This window comes from Malus domestica, chromosome 03 (assembly GCF_042453785.1).
Source record: "Malus domestica chromosome 03, GDT2T_hap1".
Classification (NCBI taxonomy): Eukaryota; Viridiplantae; Streptophyta; class Magnoliopsida; order Rosales; family Rosaceae; genus Malus; species Malus domestica.
In genome coordinates, this window is record NC_091663.1 from 34,875,640 (window position 1) to 34,893,651 (window position 18,012).

The following is an 18,012-nucleotide window of genomic DNA, read 5'->3' on the forward strand; positions in this document are numbered from 1 at the left end:
TGGGAAAATATTAAGGGGCCACTGATGCAAATTCCCCAAATCTAAGGGGGTGTGTCAAACTCGGATTTGAGTATTTTAAAAGACTTTAAAATCCTAGTGTAGTCAATTAAAATATTTTAAAGGATTTTAGAATCCATTCAATTCTATGTGTAATCAATTAAAAGATTTTAAAATCCATCTATATCTAAGTGTATTAAACCCAAGATTTTGGAGGATTTCAATAAGTTGTAGATTTTGTGGGATTTGAGAGCAAGAAATATATATAACCAAGACTAAAAAGAATTCAACATCACACCCTAGGATTTCAAATCATTTTCCATCTGAGCAGTTCTCAAACTATATGCTTTGGTGGGATCTCTTATTATGACCCTTAGACCTTAATTAGGCATGTATGATCATCGAATGACATAATCGATTTAGGATTTTGGTTAATACTACTCTCTCGTCGTTCTGATTTTTTAATGTATGTGGTACTACAAGCACTACTGAAGTACCACAACGTACATCTGTCAACGTACATTTGTGGCAAAAGGGCAGTCGGTGGTGTAGTGCTCAAAAACTCACCAAAGTTATGTTGATCTATCAATTGAGAAAGAGATGAAGTTGTGGTTGTGTGAAAGGGAACTGAAAAAAAAAAGGAATAAAATTGTGATCTAATACAGTAGGATAAGGGGAAAGATTTTTCTTTTTAAAAAAAAAAAATTATATAAAAATCTACCACAATCCACCAAAATCTACAAACTAAATTCATTCAAATTCTTTAAAACTTATATAAATTTTGTAAGAGTCTTAAATCCTTCCAAATCCTATCAAGTCTATCAAAATCCTTTAAAATCTTTACTTGTACACCACTAAAGTATTCCTATTTGTCCAGCGGTAAAACCGACCGGAAACACCGGTCATACTCTCGAGGATTCAAGCTTCCAGAGAGAGAGATGACGACGATACGCAGATTCCGCTGCAATGACCTTCTTCGATTCACCTCTGTGAATCTCGACCACCTCACGGAAACCGTAAAGTTCTTTCCTTTTGCTCCTCCAGTTCGCTTTCCTTACACTTTCTTCTCCAATTTCCTGAAATTGTTGTGCAAATTTCTAATAAATCTGGTGATTTTGCAGTTCAATATGTCGTTTTACATGACGTATTTGGCGAGATGGCCCGACTACTTTCACGTTGCCGAAGCACCTGGACACCAAATCATGGGTTACAGTAAGCACCCCGTATCTCTCTCAGATTTGCTTTTGCCCTTGGAAAATGGCAATATATATATTTGTAGTTTTGCATTTACAAATGATATCTTGCAATCCCATTTATTTGGGGTTGAAAGTTTTCCATTGTAAGTACAAAATGGAGGGTGGATAAGAAGTTTGGAACTTGGGATTGAGCTTTTTCTTCCATGCTATGCTTAAATTAGCACTTTACTTGGTATAATGCTACTACTATTTTGTTCATATTTTGTAAAATTACATTTTACTAAGTTTGTTGTATCGCCCGTTGGTATAAAGTTGGTTGCTTGGATAATGGAATTGATGGAATTGGACTGCTAAAGACAATATGTTGCGGAAGGTTGTGGGGAAGAGAGATTAAGAAATGGGCCCTTGCTTAGCATACGGGTTTGTGAAGAATTAAATGCTAGCAATTGTTTTCCCGAGTGTCTAGGATTAGTTTGTGTTACCTATTGTTCTCGAAAATGGAGTGTTAGTGACGCGTATGAGATGCTCACTGATTTGTTCATTCAGGTTATGTGAGAATAGAGGGTGGATATTTCCAATTGCTCAACATGTTGGCTTGCTTCTTGATACTAATATGATTTGCTTCTCTTTCTCTTTTCCTTCGAAGCCTTGTTTTTAGTCTTGATAGGTTTACAGATAGCTATCTGATTTTGATTTAATTGCAGTTATGGGAAAGGTTGAGGGGCAAGGTGAGTCATGGCATGGTCATGTAACTGCAGTAACTGTTTCTCCAGAATATCGCAGGCAGCAGTTGGCCAAGAAACTCATGAACTTACTTGAAGACTTCAGCGATAAGATGTAAGATAGAATTCTTGACAAACTCAGATATATGTTGATAGGTGAAATGATCCTATGACCATTCGGACCCCATTTTCCCTTTGTCATGTAATTCTAATTTCTATCTTAAACAATGAGCATTGAATTCTCTACAATTTTGGGAGTTTTTTCGCGGGTTGCATTGTCTTGTGAATCTGTTTTTAGGTTGAGAGCAAAGTGTTACTGGGTTGTATGAGTTCAAGTCTTTGTCATATATGCCTCACCTCTTTAACAACTTTCATTTGGCAGTGATAAGGGTTACTTTGTTGATCTTTTTGTGAGAGCATCAAACACACCCGCCATAAAGATGTACGAAAAGGTAATGTTTCTTTAGCTGTGGGGATGGTTTGCTTTGTATTTTCAGCCCAGTTGAAATCAGTGGAAAGTAGGTTACCTATATTTCTAGCATACTCTCCGTTTTTCGTGAAAAAAAATTCTTGTTTGTGGTACAGATTTGAAAATAATTCCTTTAACATCAATATAACAAATGTGCACCTTTTGAGAACTCCCAAGTATATGATTTGGAGCTTCTATGTGCTTGTGTGGTTTTGTGGGAAGCTGACATAGTTGACTTGGATGTTCTGCAATTTCCATCGGGACAAGTGATGCTCATTATCTATTTCATTTTCTGCTGTTATTTGTTCCCACAGCTTGGCTATGTAATCTATAGACGAGTGCTACGGTACTATTCAGGGGAGGAAGACGGGTTAGGTGAGTTCTCACGATGTTCATAATTTCTTTATCACAATATATTTTCCTTCTCACCTTTCTAACAAGTTTTTGCCTGTTTCAGATATGAGGAAAGCATTATCTCGTGACGTGGAGAAGAAATCAGTCATACCTCTCAAACGGCCAGTTACTCCTGACGAATTAGAGTATGACTAAATCTCTTCCTGCTAAGTTGGATGATGATGATGATGCATTACCTTGTGCTTATGTCTTTTTGTGAAACTGAGGATCCTAGTGTGTGGTTCAGATGAATAGTACACAAAAACATAGCGGATTTATTACTAGTTTGTATCGTCACAGTCTCTTGCTTTGTGTTTGGTTCAAAAGGTTTTAAAATCACTTCTAATCACTGCGAATCTGAGTATTTGGAAATAATATTGATGTGAATTTAGAAGAAAAACTGCGGCAGGGCAGCTGATTCCGCGTGGTCCGAACTTCCTCTCACACACAAAACCCCTTGTATTTTGGTTCATCGGGCCTCATTAGTTCCACACATGGGAGCTTGTTATTGCGTGATCACACAAGCGTGATCACGTGGAGCACGTCATATGTCTGGCCATAAATAGAAAGAGTGCTCTATATCAAGGTCCCACCAGCTCTTATGTTGGTCCCACTCCCAATGCAAGGGGTTTTGTAGAGTGTGGCCGGACATATCACGTGGTCCACCTGCCGGACTCATGAATATCTCCCTCTCGATGGGGCGTAATAAAGGAAGAGATGAATGCGGTTTCTACTATTGTCATATTTGGCTCTGGATGTGCAGTGCACCCACCATGTTGAGGGAGGTGGGTGGCAATGCCATGTTTGCCGCTTACACAACAAAGAAGCATACGCATCTCCAAAGAAGGTATTAAATTTTAAACATAAAATTTAAATATGACAATGTATGACATTTTGACATCTTTTAAATTTTGCTCTCTACCTGTTATGTCAAATTAAATTATTATTTTATTACATTAAACTATTAAAATAAATGTTTTAAAACAAAAATAATAATAAAATTGATAAAAATACATTTAATAATCAATTAAAAAAAAGATTTAAAGCTGATGTCAATTTTGGCAGTAAGGTTGAGGGTAGTCAATTCATGTCATGTCACGTCAGATTTGATTTTTCAGTTTGAACACATTGTTGCAGTTTTTTTTTACTGTTAGTGTTGATTTAGATATTTTGACTTCTCTTTAAAGATGCTAGATATGCCTCACGTGCCCTCGTCATGATCTCAAAATTGAACCAAACATCAAAAGCCACAAAGCAAGATGGGGAATTTTGGGGTGGAAGCACTTTTGCCAAAGTTGGTTGATCTCCAAAAGCAGTCATTTCGCTGTTGTCTTCTCATGCTTCTGATACTCAAAATCTTTCCTTCTGCTTTTTTTTTTCATTCAAGGCTCTTAGCCCTTTGTCATTGTTTGTCATGGCCCTCAGATCAGATCACACTTCTACGATTCCTCCACCACCACCATCCTATCTCGTCAAGTGATTTTTTTTGGTCTAAGATCCAAAAAAAGGTGAGTGCTTTGTTAGGACTCCATTTTCCATGATTCAACTCAACCATGGAGGGACATCATCATGCCAACCATCTATGCTTTCTCTATCCCTTATGGCTTTGCTTTGGAGACCCTTCTTGCCTTTGCGTTCATGGGACCTCACTTCGATCGTGATGCGATATGACTGCCATTTAGGAGAGATTCTACCCTACAACCGGAATCGGGAATATGTACTTTTGCATTGCACTATTAATCACGTGATTAGTTACTGAGATAATAATCACGTGATTAGTGATTAGTTACTGAGATAATAATGTGCCATGTAGGAGAGAATTTGCTCTACACATATATCTACAACAGTCGTACGTACATTACCTCGTTTGATAATGGATCTTAAGATGTGAGATGTGAGATTCGGTGAATTTCCACCTTAGGGTGAAGACCAATCCTGGAACTTTAAAATGGGATTTGTATGCAAATATTGTCTGCCATTGTTAATATGCTTACACGTAGGAGGAAACCATTAAACCAACAGGTTTGAAAGACATCAAACTCCCTAAAAAACTATTTGTCCAGTAACCACATTTGTGCAAACCACCGTATATATCATCCTCGTTGAGATTGGAGGTTTCGAAAAATTAGCAAACAATGCTTTTGGTTTTAGGTGTTCATGCTAAGAATATATGTCGAAATTTCTTCAGTTCTTTTTCCGTGTTTGGATTTTATTTGAGTTGACGTTGTCCTGGAGAGTGCGAGAGTGTTTGTCTTGACTACTTTTGCTGTGGTATTATTCTGCAAGTTAAGCTCGTAATTAACAATTTGTTTACTCACTAATCATGGTTGCTTTTACCTTTTACTTGGTTGAAAATAGAACTTATTTTCTTATGATATTATTCATTTGGTTTGCCACAGGGGTTTGAGGGACAGACAACGATGTTTCACTCATTCGATATGTCCATCACCTTTTTTGTTTTGTGTTTCTGTCCTTTTTTATTTATGTATTTATTCTATAATTTGTAATTATTGATCTGGCTCAATGATGCATTATTTTGCTTCTCATTTTAATCCCATAATGCAATTAATTCTTGGACAGTTGAATTAGATCGAATACTTTTTTTGCTTAACCAGGGTATAACTCCCGTGACAACTATTAATGTTAGTAAGACTTCAAGAATCAAATTCTATAACAAATATCTCACCTATCAAGTGTAAATAATGTTGGGTGTAATAATAGTCGAGCCTAAGGATTGTTCAATTGCGGCGTTTGAAGTGTTTTTTACCATAAAGCCCTAAAACAGTGTTTAAAGTTTTATCGTGAAAGAGAACACTATTTTTTTTTTCTTACTTCACTTTCTTTGGTTTTTTATTGAGAAGAAATTATCAGATACCACAGAAAAACAAAGAACATGCGCAATGACTAATATTTACTTCCTTTTTCAGGTTAAACTGAGTACAATTGCAATGACCAAATGAGGCATTGCTATGTGGCCTAATCTTATACACAACGATCAGTCTACTCTCTCGAAGAGTACTTTAGCAAGGTGGCTATTGATTGTTCCAGGGTCTGAGTACGCAGAGTAGTAAAAGCTCCTTGCAACCGCGAAAAAGGCTTGCTTGATCGAAGATTCTATGGCACCATCCAAAGGCTTTTGCAGCACCATTTGAACAAGCTGCTGCATCTCCAATTCGATTTCCTTAGTTGGTTTGGTGTAGCCTCCGTTTTCATTCACCTGAGAAACATTAAAGCGAAAAAAATAAATAAAAAACAGCCTGATAACATAAACCGTGGGGAAAAGAGTTAACCCTAATGCAGAAATAGGTTTAAATTTCTGACCTTGTGGTTTTGGTTTTGGTCGCAGCGAAGTTTGTTGCAAACTGTGTTGGTGATCTTGACAAGTTGCTCATGCTCTGGAATGGACAACAACAGCCCGTTTGAAAGCAAAAGGCAGGCGGTTTGATTTATTGTTTCCACCAGCAGCTCAGCTTCGTCTTGGTGCATATCTCCTTGCTCTTGCCACTTTAGAAGCCACTTTTCCCACTGTATTTTGATTAATTGAAAATGCAAAAGAAAAAACAATCAAATTCAAGTTTTAGATTTGGGGCTTTTAGATTTTAGGGCTTCAATAAGATTGTTTTTAGATTTTAACCTTAATGGTTTTCAAAATCTAATATAAGTCCCTATTTTTAAAACTTACCATATTAAAGTAATTATAGCACATTTATTATTTATAAACTTACCATTCGAAATTCTTTACCCAACCATAATTATGTTTTTTATTTTGTGCTCTAATCATATTAATAGATAAAAATTTATTCAAAATTCAAATTCTCATTATTAAAAAAATTCAACAACAAAACAAAATCAATTTATACATAATATTCGGTACCTTATTTTATTCATAGGTACAAAAGTATCGGTACATAACTTTAGGTACCTTATATTACTCATAGGTACAGAAGTATCGATTCATAAGTTTTGGTAAGAATATATTGGTACATAACTTTCGGTACGAATGTATCGGTACAAATATGTTGGTACAAAGGTATCGGTAAATTCACGCACAATGAAAACTATATGATAATATATGACCTTTCTTATTGTAAATTATTATTGGCACTTCAAAAATCTCATTTTGCACTCCAAACTTTTTATAATTAAAATGAAAAATACATTTTCGAGGAGTGTAAAATAAGATTTTTGGAGTGTTAATATCAGTCATCTTCTTATTATGGGAAATTAATAATAACTATCAATGATAAATAGCATTTGTATTATTTATGGGAATCAATATATAACCTACAAACAAAAAACTCAATAATTATTACAATCTATTTAATATTAAAAAATTACAATTAAATGCCAAGGATTAAAATTAGTTTTTAATCTTAGATAAGGTTTTATTCAAAAAGTCATCTTAGACAAGGATTAGAATAGAATTTTCTTTGGGGTGATCAGTAGAAATGTGGGTTCGTTTGGATATGTTTTTAAAATGGCTGAAAGCGCTTTTAGAGAAAATGTTTTTGGGTTCCAAAAGCACTTTAAGTGCTTTCTGCAAGAAACAACAGTTATGTGCTTCTTCCAGGAAGCACTTTAAGTGTTTTTTTTCAGGATTTACTTACATTTTTACTAAGGATTGGTTACAAAAACATTTTCACTAAAAGCGCTTTCAATTATTTTAAAAGCACATCTAAACGAGCTAGTTTCTATAGTTGGGTAATGCACATGGAGATTTGGCAGCCAAACAAAGCCAAAAAAAAGTGGGTGTTTTGCACTCACAGCTTGGCGTAGAGGGTGGCTGATGTCTTGGCCATGCGCCACCATGGCGTCAAACGAGAGGCGGTGTAGGGTTGCCAGCAAGGTCTCAACGAGTCCCTGCCCTTTCTTGTTGGTATTCACCTTCCTGTTAACACAAGCCACATGTAACTATGCCTCGTCCAAAATGCCTAAAACTCTTCCACAACGACGGAAAATACAAGGGTCGCCCTTCCATGTAAAATAGCATTCCTTCTTCTTGACAAATAACAATTTAATATGCAAAAATAGCCATACTCGGACTTCATAAAATAAAAATTCATATGTATTTTCTTTGCATTGGGAATGAAAATAAACAAAAGGATAATGCTTTAAACCAATAAAATCTAATAAAAAGCATTTAATAATTAATTAAAAAATTTGAAGGTGCTTTCATTCCATGTCATGCCACATCAGATTTGGCTTCTCGGTTGGAAAACATTAATGTTGTGTCTTTTGTTACCGTTATTGTTGATTTGGACATTTTGACATCTCCTTTGGAGATGCTCTAATAGGCATCAGTAGCTTCCATCATGTAATGCAGAAAGTAATAATTGGTAACATGGATGGGTGTGCGTTATTATCCAATTCTTGGGACTTCCCACTTTTGAGTTGAATATTTGGTGCGTGTATGACACAATAATCTAGTCAAATTAGATTTGCCTTTACATACAAATAACGTATAACATTTACGTACCTAGTTTTGAAATCATGTACAAAGGCCTTCCTTTGAGAAGTTCCTTCCTTGAAATGAGACCCAATTGTCTCAATTAATGAAGCCGTTTTAGCCCATGCAAGTCGCTCGTTGGCTCTTTCCGGCTCGAAAATACTCGCTGCCGCAACAAAATAAGCCATGAGGAGGCTTCTTCTGCTCAATCCATAGTTTTCAAGTTTACATTCTGCGTACCACCTGCATATGCAGTAATTTAATACCGTGTACATGTAAACAATCAAGTTCTAAAAAGTAATTATAATTTGCTATTCATAAATATAATAGATTAGGTTTTGTTGGTTAATACTTTTGAATGTTGTCCCATTCGATCAGATGCAGTGATTGGCAATTGTTGTAATCCAGTTTTGCCAGCTCCAGATACAAGTTATTGCTCACGTAAGGCATCCTAACCAAACAAGTCGTTAGATTCCAAGTTCAGAATTATTAAAAAATATTTGATTAATTAAATAATATGACAAATGATTGGAAGAGAAATGCTAAGGAGACTCTCTATAGACTCTCTCACACCCCATATTTTCGGCACAATGTTTTATAATGTGGATATCGGAATTGACGTTAAATTGGGCAGTGATATAGAATCCATAGATAATCCTATTTTGAGAGAGTTCCCACAACATTTCTCATGATTGGAATTTAAATATGGGGAAAATACAAAATACAAATAAAAATACCTGTAGAGAGTCTTGCCAATCCAGACGTCATCACGGCCACCGTACTGTTGGATGTAGAATCTGGTCTCTAGTCGGGGTAAGCTCGCATACCATGGAAAATCTAGTGCGTACCCAACCTGTTTTATTTGCCTCTTATCTTAAAATATTCTTAGTTATTCTTGGAGAGTTCAATATAAATACGTCAAATCTTAATAAAAAGACAAATCGCAGTTGTAAATCGCTTTATAGTATTGATATACACTCCTTCGCAATCTCTAAAGACAGTTTTGAGTATGACGGTTTGATCGCAACCTGACGTTACTATCTTTGGTATAATATGAGTAGACAAACTTGAAGTTACTAGATCGAGTATTATGTCAACTTTTCTCTGACCCTTTCTGTTTACAATATTCTTGTTATTTTTGGAAAGTACGATAATGGTACGTATAAAACTTAATGAAAGACAAAACACAACTGTTAATGGCTTTATTGTTCTAATATATGTATATAATACTCTTTCGAGATTTTTAGAGAAGTTTCACATCCCGTGAAGTTACAAATTTTATATTATAATATGAATAGACAACATGTTTAATATCTTCTGTCGGTAATGTAACTAAAGAATAATATCAGTAAAAAGCTTCATGTATTATAACAAGTAAGTTGGTAGCATACACCACATGACAATTTGACCATAACGGAAAATTAATTTTGGGAAAATTGACGTTTCATACCTCCCCGGGCAAGTCCTTCGTGATGATCCATTTGTCCAACAGCTCATTAGAAGCTTGTTTTTCCCTCAGAAATTTTGTTGAAAAGTCCTTAGCTTCCTCAAGAATCGTCTCTCCTGGGAACAGTACCTGACTAGCCCTAAACAAGTTGTACATTCCAGTCACAGCTTGTGTGCTTTGCCCAGCAAAGCATATGAACTTATTGCCCTTCTTGAAATGCTGAAACACATCTGTCCTCGTTACCAAATTAGGTTAGTTAATTAGATTTTTTAAATAAACCAACGAAAGTAAAAACATTCACTTTTACCTATGCATGCAGATTGTTACAGTAAAATTACTACATATGTCGTAACAAAACTTACCAGGAGACACTTGGTGGCCATGCAACCTGAGTAGTCTGAATGCCATGGCTGTGTCATCAATATCCTGAACCTCCGAGTTTCTTGCCCAACAAATTCCTTTCTCAGTCCAATATCTATATATAACAGAAGATATTTCAACAATATGATAGTCACACTGAAAAACTAGTTGAATGTGAGTTGTTGAGCATACCTGCTTACGTAATTAACACATTCCTTAAGTTGTGGCTCGAAATATCTCGAGATTCCCAAGCGCTGCAGACGATCCACAACCCATATATGTTCGAACAAGTCAACTGGGTACACATTAGGTACTGAAAAAAGAAGTAGAAGAAGGTAAATTAGGGGTAATATTCGGCTCGAGAGGCGAACTTTGGTCGGAGAAGTTTGGACATATGGCATGCATGCAGTTAAAATAATTAAACAGATATTTCGATAATACTAATTACTGAAAATATGACTTTAGCCCTTCAAACTCAAGTTTCTTTACATAAAACCCGATATTGTCTTTTTGACTAGGCTCCACATAAGAAAATTCATTAATTTTGTTTGCCTTTACACATTTTACATTCTTCAGATGCTTAAAATACCCCTAATTACAATTTTAATGTAGACATTTAATTCTATGCAAATTTGAAGGGAGAGATTAATGGAAAAAAAAATGCATTAATTTAAAATCATTGCATATTAATATATCCTAACAAATTGTATGTTAAGGCAAAAAAGAATTAATAATGTTATACTTTCCTTAAGATGTCTTAATTGTTTTTCAAATTTGCATAAAATTAGACAATTTTAATTTAATCTTGTCATTTTCTTACCAAATGAAAATATGAAAGAGCACTATAAAACAATTTACCTATATTACAAAAATATAGGTAAATTATTTGGACATGTGTATTAGTAATAAATTTGCCTTGTGTATGTAATGATACATGCAAAATAATTTACCTATAAAATAAAAAATGTTATTTGATTCAAAATAAATTTAGCGCGCACACACACACACATACATATATATATATATATATATATATATATTAGTAGTAAAATGTGCCCAATATATATAATAATGCATGAAAATAATTCACCTACAAATAAAGGAAATTTGATTAAAAAATAATATATCTACAACTTTTTGTTTATGAATTTCAATTTTTTTTATTACAAACATAATGTACCTACAATATAATTTACCTATTGTTTAATCTTATAAGAAAACAATGTATCTACTATTTTATTTTTATTTTTTATTTTTTTGTCGAATATCTACTGTTTTATTTTAATGGAGATAATTTGTCTTGGTTTAATTTTTACGAAATAATTTAGGCACTGTTTAACTTCACCAAAATAATGGAACTACTATTTTAATTTACCTACAAAATAAATGCTATTTGATTCAATAATTATAGATAAATTATTTTAACACGTATATATAATAACAAACAAAAAATGCCTAATGTATGTAATAATCTAGGAGAAATAATTTACTTACAACATAAAAGAATATTAATTGGTTCTTTGTTGTTTTTATCAAACAATATTAGTTCATGCAAAATAACTGATTGCACAAAGGATTTTTTTTTTCATACGAAAAATGTGCCCATAATTGTTTTTGAACATGGCTAAATTTATATATATATGTTCCTAATATTTATCATACAAGAAAGGTAAAATTTCCATATGGGGTTAATTGCTAATCATAATTAGGGTGAGTAATAATATTTATTGACATAATTAAGGTTTTGTGGCATAAGTTGTAAATATGTGATGATAATTGGTTACATATTTGTCTACATGGTATTCTATTTGAAATTTGGGTTTTATTTGGAAAATAGAGTTTCAAGGGCGTTTTTCAAAAGAACCTATATACTGACACGCTTACCTCCGCCGGTGAACTTGTGAACAGCTTTGGACAAATAATTCATGCAGTTTGGATTTTTGGTTTGCATGAGTGCATAGGCAGTGGAGGCTGGAGAGAACAAGAAAGAGCCATCTTGGGACTGCAGTTTTAGAAGCTTTTCCCAGTCCAAGCCTGCCATTCCTTCCACGCTGTGGAGAAGTGTTGTGGGTACTTTGTGCATTATTTCCCTCGGTATCCTATCCACCATACATGCGCACACCCAGTATTTAATAATGGATCACATACCTGGCATGTCACGGTTATCCACCCATTTCCGGTCCAGAGAGATTATGGGGAATTTCACCATACCCGTAGTCATAGTCAAGCAGACTCATCAGCTTAGAGCATCGAACACGCGACCTCTCATATTTTTTTGTTTATTAGAGAGCCACAGTCCGCGCCCTTACCACTGGACCACTTGCTGTGGTTTGTTAATTACTACATTTAATTCTAAGGAAAACTAATGAAAAAATGCTTGAAAACTTTGAATTTTAACAATAAGGACAAAATAAAGAATAAAGTGAATAGTACCAAGATTGACTTTTTAGTGTAAAAATGTGGTTTTTCGTTAAAGTGAATAGTATCGTGGGTTTTTCGTTAAAACTCCCTTAATTCTATTTAGTAATTGATTCATTTAAATGTGTGTGTAGATATCATTGCCCTTAATAATTACATACATGTAAAAGAGTTCGCACACCCCCAACAGACCAAATTATAATATATCCACAGTGGATAAGGTTGCTTTTTAATTCTCACATAAAAAAAAAACATTAAAATTCCAAAAAAGTATGAGACGTGTATACATATACCTTGTGAGCTTTAGATCTCTCATGGCGTAAATGTCATGCAACACAGGACAATCATCAGGCACGTCCAGGTTTAAACTCCTAGCCAATTCCAGAATCGAAGGAAAGGCAACTTCGAACCCGATTGGCATGTGTTCGGCATTCTCGTTGCCAAGCTTGCTTATGTTCTCCTTGAAATATGTCATTCCTAAGTGTATATCGGCCAAAAAAAAGTACGGTTAAATAACTAAACGCTAACTTTCATTTTGGGTAACACTTTGGCTGACATCATTATGACCCAAAAATGACCGGATAAGATTTCAAACGAGTCGTTACCGCTGTATATATTGAAATACCGACTGGTAGGTTAGCAGTTACCTTTTTCGCACTTGTCGGGATGAACGCTCCATGATTTGAGTGCGACAACGCAAGCTATGGTGTTGAGGATGCGATCATGAGCAGTGAAGATCTCACTATCTCCCCAAGAACCATCTAGCAGTTGGTTGTTGGCAATCCACTGGAGACTGGATGGGAACTGAGGCAAGCCACTGCCTTCCACATCCTCCACTAACGCCACCCAAGCGGTGTCGTACGCCGAAATCGTAATCTCTCCGTCCTCCATCGACTCCAACATCGATTTGACAGTCTCCACGTGTTGCTTGATCTTAATAATTTGTCCAAAATCCTTTCACAAAACAAAAAGGAAAAATCAGAGAAAAACAGAAAAAAGTTGAAGTTGAAAGAAAGGTAAAATATTGCTGAAAGTAGTAGATATGTATTTTTTTGTACCTCTGCAGCTTCATCTCCTTCGATGTCATCCTCCACAATCTCAGGCCACTTTATCACTGGCAGACCATTTTGTAACACGCCTGCATATTCTGATCGTATATATATAATGATATATAAAAATGTATGCACATATTTACTAAACAACAAGAGTAAAAAGGTAAAAAAGAAAAAGAAAAAAAGGGAAAGAAAAAAAAAGTAAAAGAATACTGTAGCATAATTACCTTGAGTGCGGGGTTTGGAAACCGCACTGCATTTCGAGAGAAAAACTCTTTTGTCATTAACGCCAAATAGCCATGCACCTGTGAGGAAAGGTGGTGGAATGCGTGGTGAGATAAGTTTTACATGGCCTCAAGTGGTAAAAAAATTGTATATATGAAAATTAATTACTGTGAAGTAAATAACGTGAATTGGATAAAGACAAAGATCTAATGCAAAAAGAAACAGTTGCAGACTATGTGGCAGTTGCTTGCATGAAATACACGAGGTTTAACAAATACTAAGGACAATCCAAGACAGAACCTCACGCCATGGAAGTTCAAGAAAAAAGCAGGAAGAAGAAAGCACTGAGCTATCTCAAAAGAGAAGATCGTATTCAAGAACAGAGTCCAACATTGAAAATACAACAAAATAAATATATGTGAGAAGTTCATGATTAATATCATCGAAACGTTTTGTGATAAAACATCAGACTATCAAAACTCAAAAGATGTCGGAATTGAGAAGATCTTCATCTGCGTGCAAACCCTTTTGATGTTCCACGGAACAAAGAAAGGTGAACAAGTTTTTTCTTGAATTTTCTAGGGAACCAAACACATGCAAGAAAATGGGAAAGAAAATGAAAAGAAAACGAGAAGAAAACAAGATCGATCGGAACAACCAAAGATCGACAATCTTGAAGGAGTTTAAATAAAACCCAGTTGTGAATTAAAAGAAAACAAGGTAAAAGTGATCATATGACTGAGAAAAAAGGTGGAAAATAGAAAATGTCTGGAAGTATTTTCTATCATTTTTGTCTGTGTAGGCAAAATAGAAAGCAAAGAAGTGTGAGAGGGAGAGAAACATAAAAATAATAAAATACATTATCTTAAAAATGAAAAGGTAAATAAACATTGGGAACTCACCCGGTAAATATTTAGGTTGATTAAAGGCAGAGAAGGATGAGGTGGGTCGAAGAGTTGGAACTTGGAGGAGGTGCAACCGTGCAGAGAGAAAAAGTTGAGTGGAATGAGAAGACATGATGATGGTGGGGAAAATTGTGGTTTGCTGCGTGGAGGAAGTAGAAGTAGTGAAAATATATATGAGGAGAGAGAGAGAAGAGGACAGGGAGGGACTTCCCAAGAGATTCCTGCTAGGAGGAAAGGTATCATCCTGAGAGATATATGGAATTGAGGGGAGTCCTGTCCTTTTCCTCTATTTAGGGTTGGTGATCGTTTCAAATTTAGAAAAACGTTGGCGAACATAAAACTTCATTGGGGAGATTATACTTAAAACTGAATGTATAACATATGGTACTTAAATAGTTTATATTTTTTGTGGAAACAAATACCAGAAAATACCTGGAATTTCCAAATGGTTCGATGAAATATGATCCAGCATTAACTCATGAATTAGTCATATTTAGATGAATACACAGGAAAGTTACATAGATTCCAAATGATTCGTTGTGCCTAGTCAATTTTAAATTGTATCTAATTAATCATAAATAACCGTACATATGATCATAGAAAGTGTGGAGGCCTAAGGAAGGGGATCTTCATTTTTTTTTTTAATTGGGGATTAGTTGTAAGGTCCACACCACTTTGAATTTCAACGATTCGAACCATTTATTTTTCAAGTTTAACCTCAATCATTCTTGCAAAATATTAGTCAAATCAGAAATATGTAAGACATCTAATTGAGTTCAAAGAAATTGACGAACACTTTGTTTTACAAGAAACAATTAAATTTCATCGTAATAATCAAATGGTTTCAGATTAAATTGAATTTTGCAAGGATGATCTATGAATCAAAGCTTCCAAAATAGACAGTTCATATTGTTAAAGTTCGACATTGAGTGAGCCCTACAACTAGCCCCCTTTTTTTTCTCAAAAATGAGGATTCCTTTGGATAAATGGCATGTAGATACCATATACGTATGATTTTTTTTAATAAGATTAGGTCAAATGGCAGCATGAATTTTTATTAAAAGTGTGGAGGCCTAAGGAAGGGGATCTTCATTTTGTTTAAAAAAAATTGGGGATTAGTTGTAGGGTCTAGGGTCTACACCACTTTGAATTTCAACGATTCGAACCATCTATTTTTCAAGTTTAACCTCAATCATTTTTGTAAAATATTAGCCAAATCGGAAATGACACACCCCGTCCCGAAGGAGGGCATGCTGGCCGTCACGTGGAAGTGACGTAACCATTTACACAGTACGGAAGCTTTAAATTTACAACTTCTAAGATGATACACCCGAAGGTGAGACCTAATTTTGTCCATTATGTCAGAACACCGTTGAATTCCTCGTAGTCACCACACCTCTGCAATCATGAACCTGGAGGGGCGCAAAACCAAGTTGAGTGGGTCAGTAAAACAAATCTTTTCAAAACAAGCCTTTCTCAAATACGTTGTAACCCCTCTCCGTAAAACTTGTATACTTTCCCAGAAATGTAAAATATAAATATATATATATATATTCTCAAAACTTCAAATCACTATCTCAACATTTTTCATTACAAATATGCCATGCCATGTCTAAATTCAACAGTATAGTATGAATGCATCAACATAGATCAGGTGGAAGAAAATAATCAACCGGAGACCCTACAATGGTCCTGTACGGCTGAATCTAGAGCTCAAAATCTCCTCTAGCCGGAGTCACCTAGTATGACCTGTACGGCACTACACTGCACATAAGTCGGAACTACCTAATGTAGTCTGTACGACTTAATGGTTAATATTACGCTCTAGTGCTTCTCTCATCAATCATCTGTGCACATAATCTAAGGTCACCTACCAGTCGGAACCCCTCTAATGGTCTGTACGACTGGCATGTCGGAACCACCTCTAGTGGTCTGTACGACTAGCATCTACTTGGATCCAAGGTGAGCGTGCGATGCAGGGTGAATAATATAAGCACTAATACCAAGGTGCAGGTTATGAGCTCATCATATCTCAACATCATCATAACAATAATAAATACTCACCTGATACTCACCTGTGCGTCCACCGCACCAATTCATACATATGCATCATATATCAATTCATACTTTTCATATAATTTCATGCATGGCAATTCGATTCACATTTCAATATACTTTTCATATACTTTCATGCATGGCATTTCAAATCACATTTTTCATATGAATCTACGCATGGCATTTGAAAACATACTTTCATTAAATTTCGATTTCTGGGAAAACGTCAAGTATATATATATATATACGGAAAACAAAACTGCCCACTCACAGATACGTCGACGTCTCGTAGGTCCCTGAGCCTCCCTTAGCCATGCCCAACGTCTGCATAAGCCTCGCCTATACGAGAAGTAACCGAAATAACGTTATTTAACGCATAAACCAACTCTAGCTAATAACTTCTCATATTTTGCTCAAATTGGGTTATATACCACGGTGACCTACACAACCTCAGGATCATCACCATATTTTTAAAATAATTTTTCGAGGCCTCACGCGCCCCCACGCGCCGAAATAGGCACGGGTCTACGCGCCCCCACGCGCGGCCACGTGCATTGCATGCTGACGGCGTCAGTTAACGCCGTCAGGAATATTTCGTTAAAAACCCCGAATATTCTGTTAAACTTAACCCTATACCGTTACTGCTGTTAGGAATATTCCGTTAAAACTAACGGAATATTCCTGTTTCTTCTCCGGTCTTCCCTCGCCGGACTCCGGTCACCGGAAAACTGGGAAATTTTTCCAACTCACTATTCTCACTCGTTTTTCATCCATTTTTCTCATACTTTATACCTAAATGAAACCCTAAGTGTGTACTAACACGTTGGACTAGTTTTAAGGTCTAAAAACCACAAAATCTCACCGGAGAAATTCGAAGAAAACCGGCCAAATTTGCAGCTCGTGATCCTGACGTCCAATTCCTTCAAACGAAGCACTCCGAGCTTCCTTAGGACTTCCTAAAACTCACTGTGAGCTTGGTTTGGCCTAAAACACAACCAATTCAAAGTTCATGAACAGTAGCAATCTCGGAGCTTGAGTTTTCTACGTGAAATCGAGGGGATTCTTACCTGAAAACAGTATGGATGTGTTCGTATGGTCCTCACGAACACGATGGTACCTTCATCGACCTTAAATTGTGAAGTTTTCAAGGGTCTTGGGGGTGTCCGTACGTTCAAGAGGGAGAGAGAGACAGAGAATGAAGAACTACGAAGAAGAGAGAGAGAGACAGTATGCGGGAAATGGGGATGGAAATGAGGTGGGAGGTCCTACCTAAACCCCAACCACGAAATTATAACATAAAAATGTAATTCTAGGTCTAAGTTCCTAA

At 35.6% G+C, this 18,012-nt stretch overlaps 2 protein-coding genes and 1 long non-coding RNA gene across 4 annotated transcripts; 2 read left to right on the forward strand and 1 right to left on the reverse strand.

The window, feature by feature from the left end:
• Positions 1 to 738: 738 nt before the first annotated feature.
• LOC103419098 (N-terminal acetyltransferase B complex catalytic subunit NAA20) lies at positions 739 to 3,133 on the forward strand. The gene is made up of 6 exons (XM_008357220.4): positions 739 to 1,013; positions 1,119 to 1,209; positions 1,898 to 2,030; positions 2,298 to 2,367; positions 2,699 to 2,759; positions 2,842 to 3,133. The coding sequence occupies exons 1-6, from the start codon at positions 936 to 938 to the stop codon at positions 2,931 to 2,933; spliced, it is 525 nt and encodes a 174-aa protein (XP_008355442.3). The 5' UTR covers positions 739 to 935; the 3' UTR covers positions 2,934 to 3,133.
• A 298-nt stretch (positions 3,134 to 3,431) lies between these two features.
• On the forward strand, positions 3,432 to 5,356 carry LOC139194567 (uncharacterized). The gene is made up of 2 exons (XR_011579539.1): positions 3,432 to 3,624; positions 5,177 to 5,356. It is a non-coding gene; the product is annotated as an uncharacterized lncRNA (long non-coding RNA).
• A 315-nt stretch (positions 5,357 to 5,671) lies between these two features.
• On the reverse strand, positions 5,672 to 14,769 carry LOC103427423 (ent-copalyl diphosphate synthase 1-like). Of its 2 annotated transcripts, none has more exons than XM_070819407.1 (15): positions 14,628 to 14,769; positions 13,728 to 13,805; positions 13,507 to 13,595; positions 13,096 to 13,402; positions 12,742 to 12,925; positions 11,915 to 12,129; positions 10,223 to 10,343; positions 10,033 to 10,145; positions 9,674 to 9,900; positions 8,961 to 9,076; positions 8,576 to 8,674; positions 8,254 to 8,466; positions 7,542 to 7,665; positions 6,099 to 6,302; positions 5,672 to 5,994 (listed from the first exon to the last, which is right to left on the reverse strand). In XM_070819407.1, exons 1-15 carry the CDS (start codon positions 14,740 to 14,742, stop codon positions 5,773 to 5,775), a joined length of 2,427 nt encoding a protein of 808 aa, XP_070675508.1. In that variant the 5' UTR covers positions 14,743 to 14,769; the 3' UTR covers positions 5,672 to 5,772. The 2 variants fall into 2 exon arrangements, with proteins under 2 accessions (XP_070675508.1, XP_070675509.1); XM_070819408.1 differs by having other exon boundaries at positions 13,507 to 13,586; positions 14,628 to 14,758.
• Positions 14,770 to 18,012: the final 3,243 nt, after the last annotated feature.

Coding starts and splice junctions, on each gene's coding strand:
- LOC103419098 (XM_008357220.4), top strand. CDS start 936: ATGACGACGATACGCAGATTCCGCTGCAATGACCTTCTTCGATTCACC. Junction 1,210..1,897: donor ACACCAAATCATGGGTTACA/GTAAGCACCCCG, acceptor ATTTAATTGCAG/TTATGGGAAAGGTTGAGGGG. Junction 2,760..2,841: donor AGGGGAGGAAGACGGGTTAG/GTGAGTTCTCAC, acceptor TGCCTGTTTCAG/ATATGAGGAAAGCATTATCT.
- LOC103427423 (XM_070819407.1), bottom strand. CDS start 14,742: ATGTCTTCTCATTCCACTCAACTTTTTCTCTCTGCACGGTTGCACCTC. Junction 12,926..13,095: donor TCCCGACAAGTGCGAAAAAG/GTAACTGCTAAC, acceptor ATATACACTTAG/GAATGACATATTTCAAGGAG. Junction 10,146..10,222: donor TGTGTTAATTACGTAAGCAG/GTATGCTCAACA, acceptor TGTTATATATAG/ATATTGGACTGAGAAAGGAA.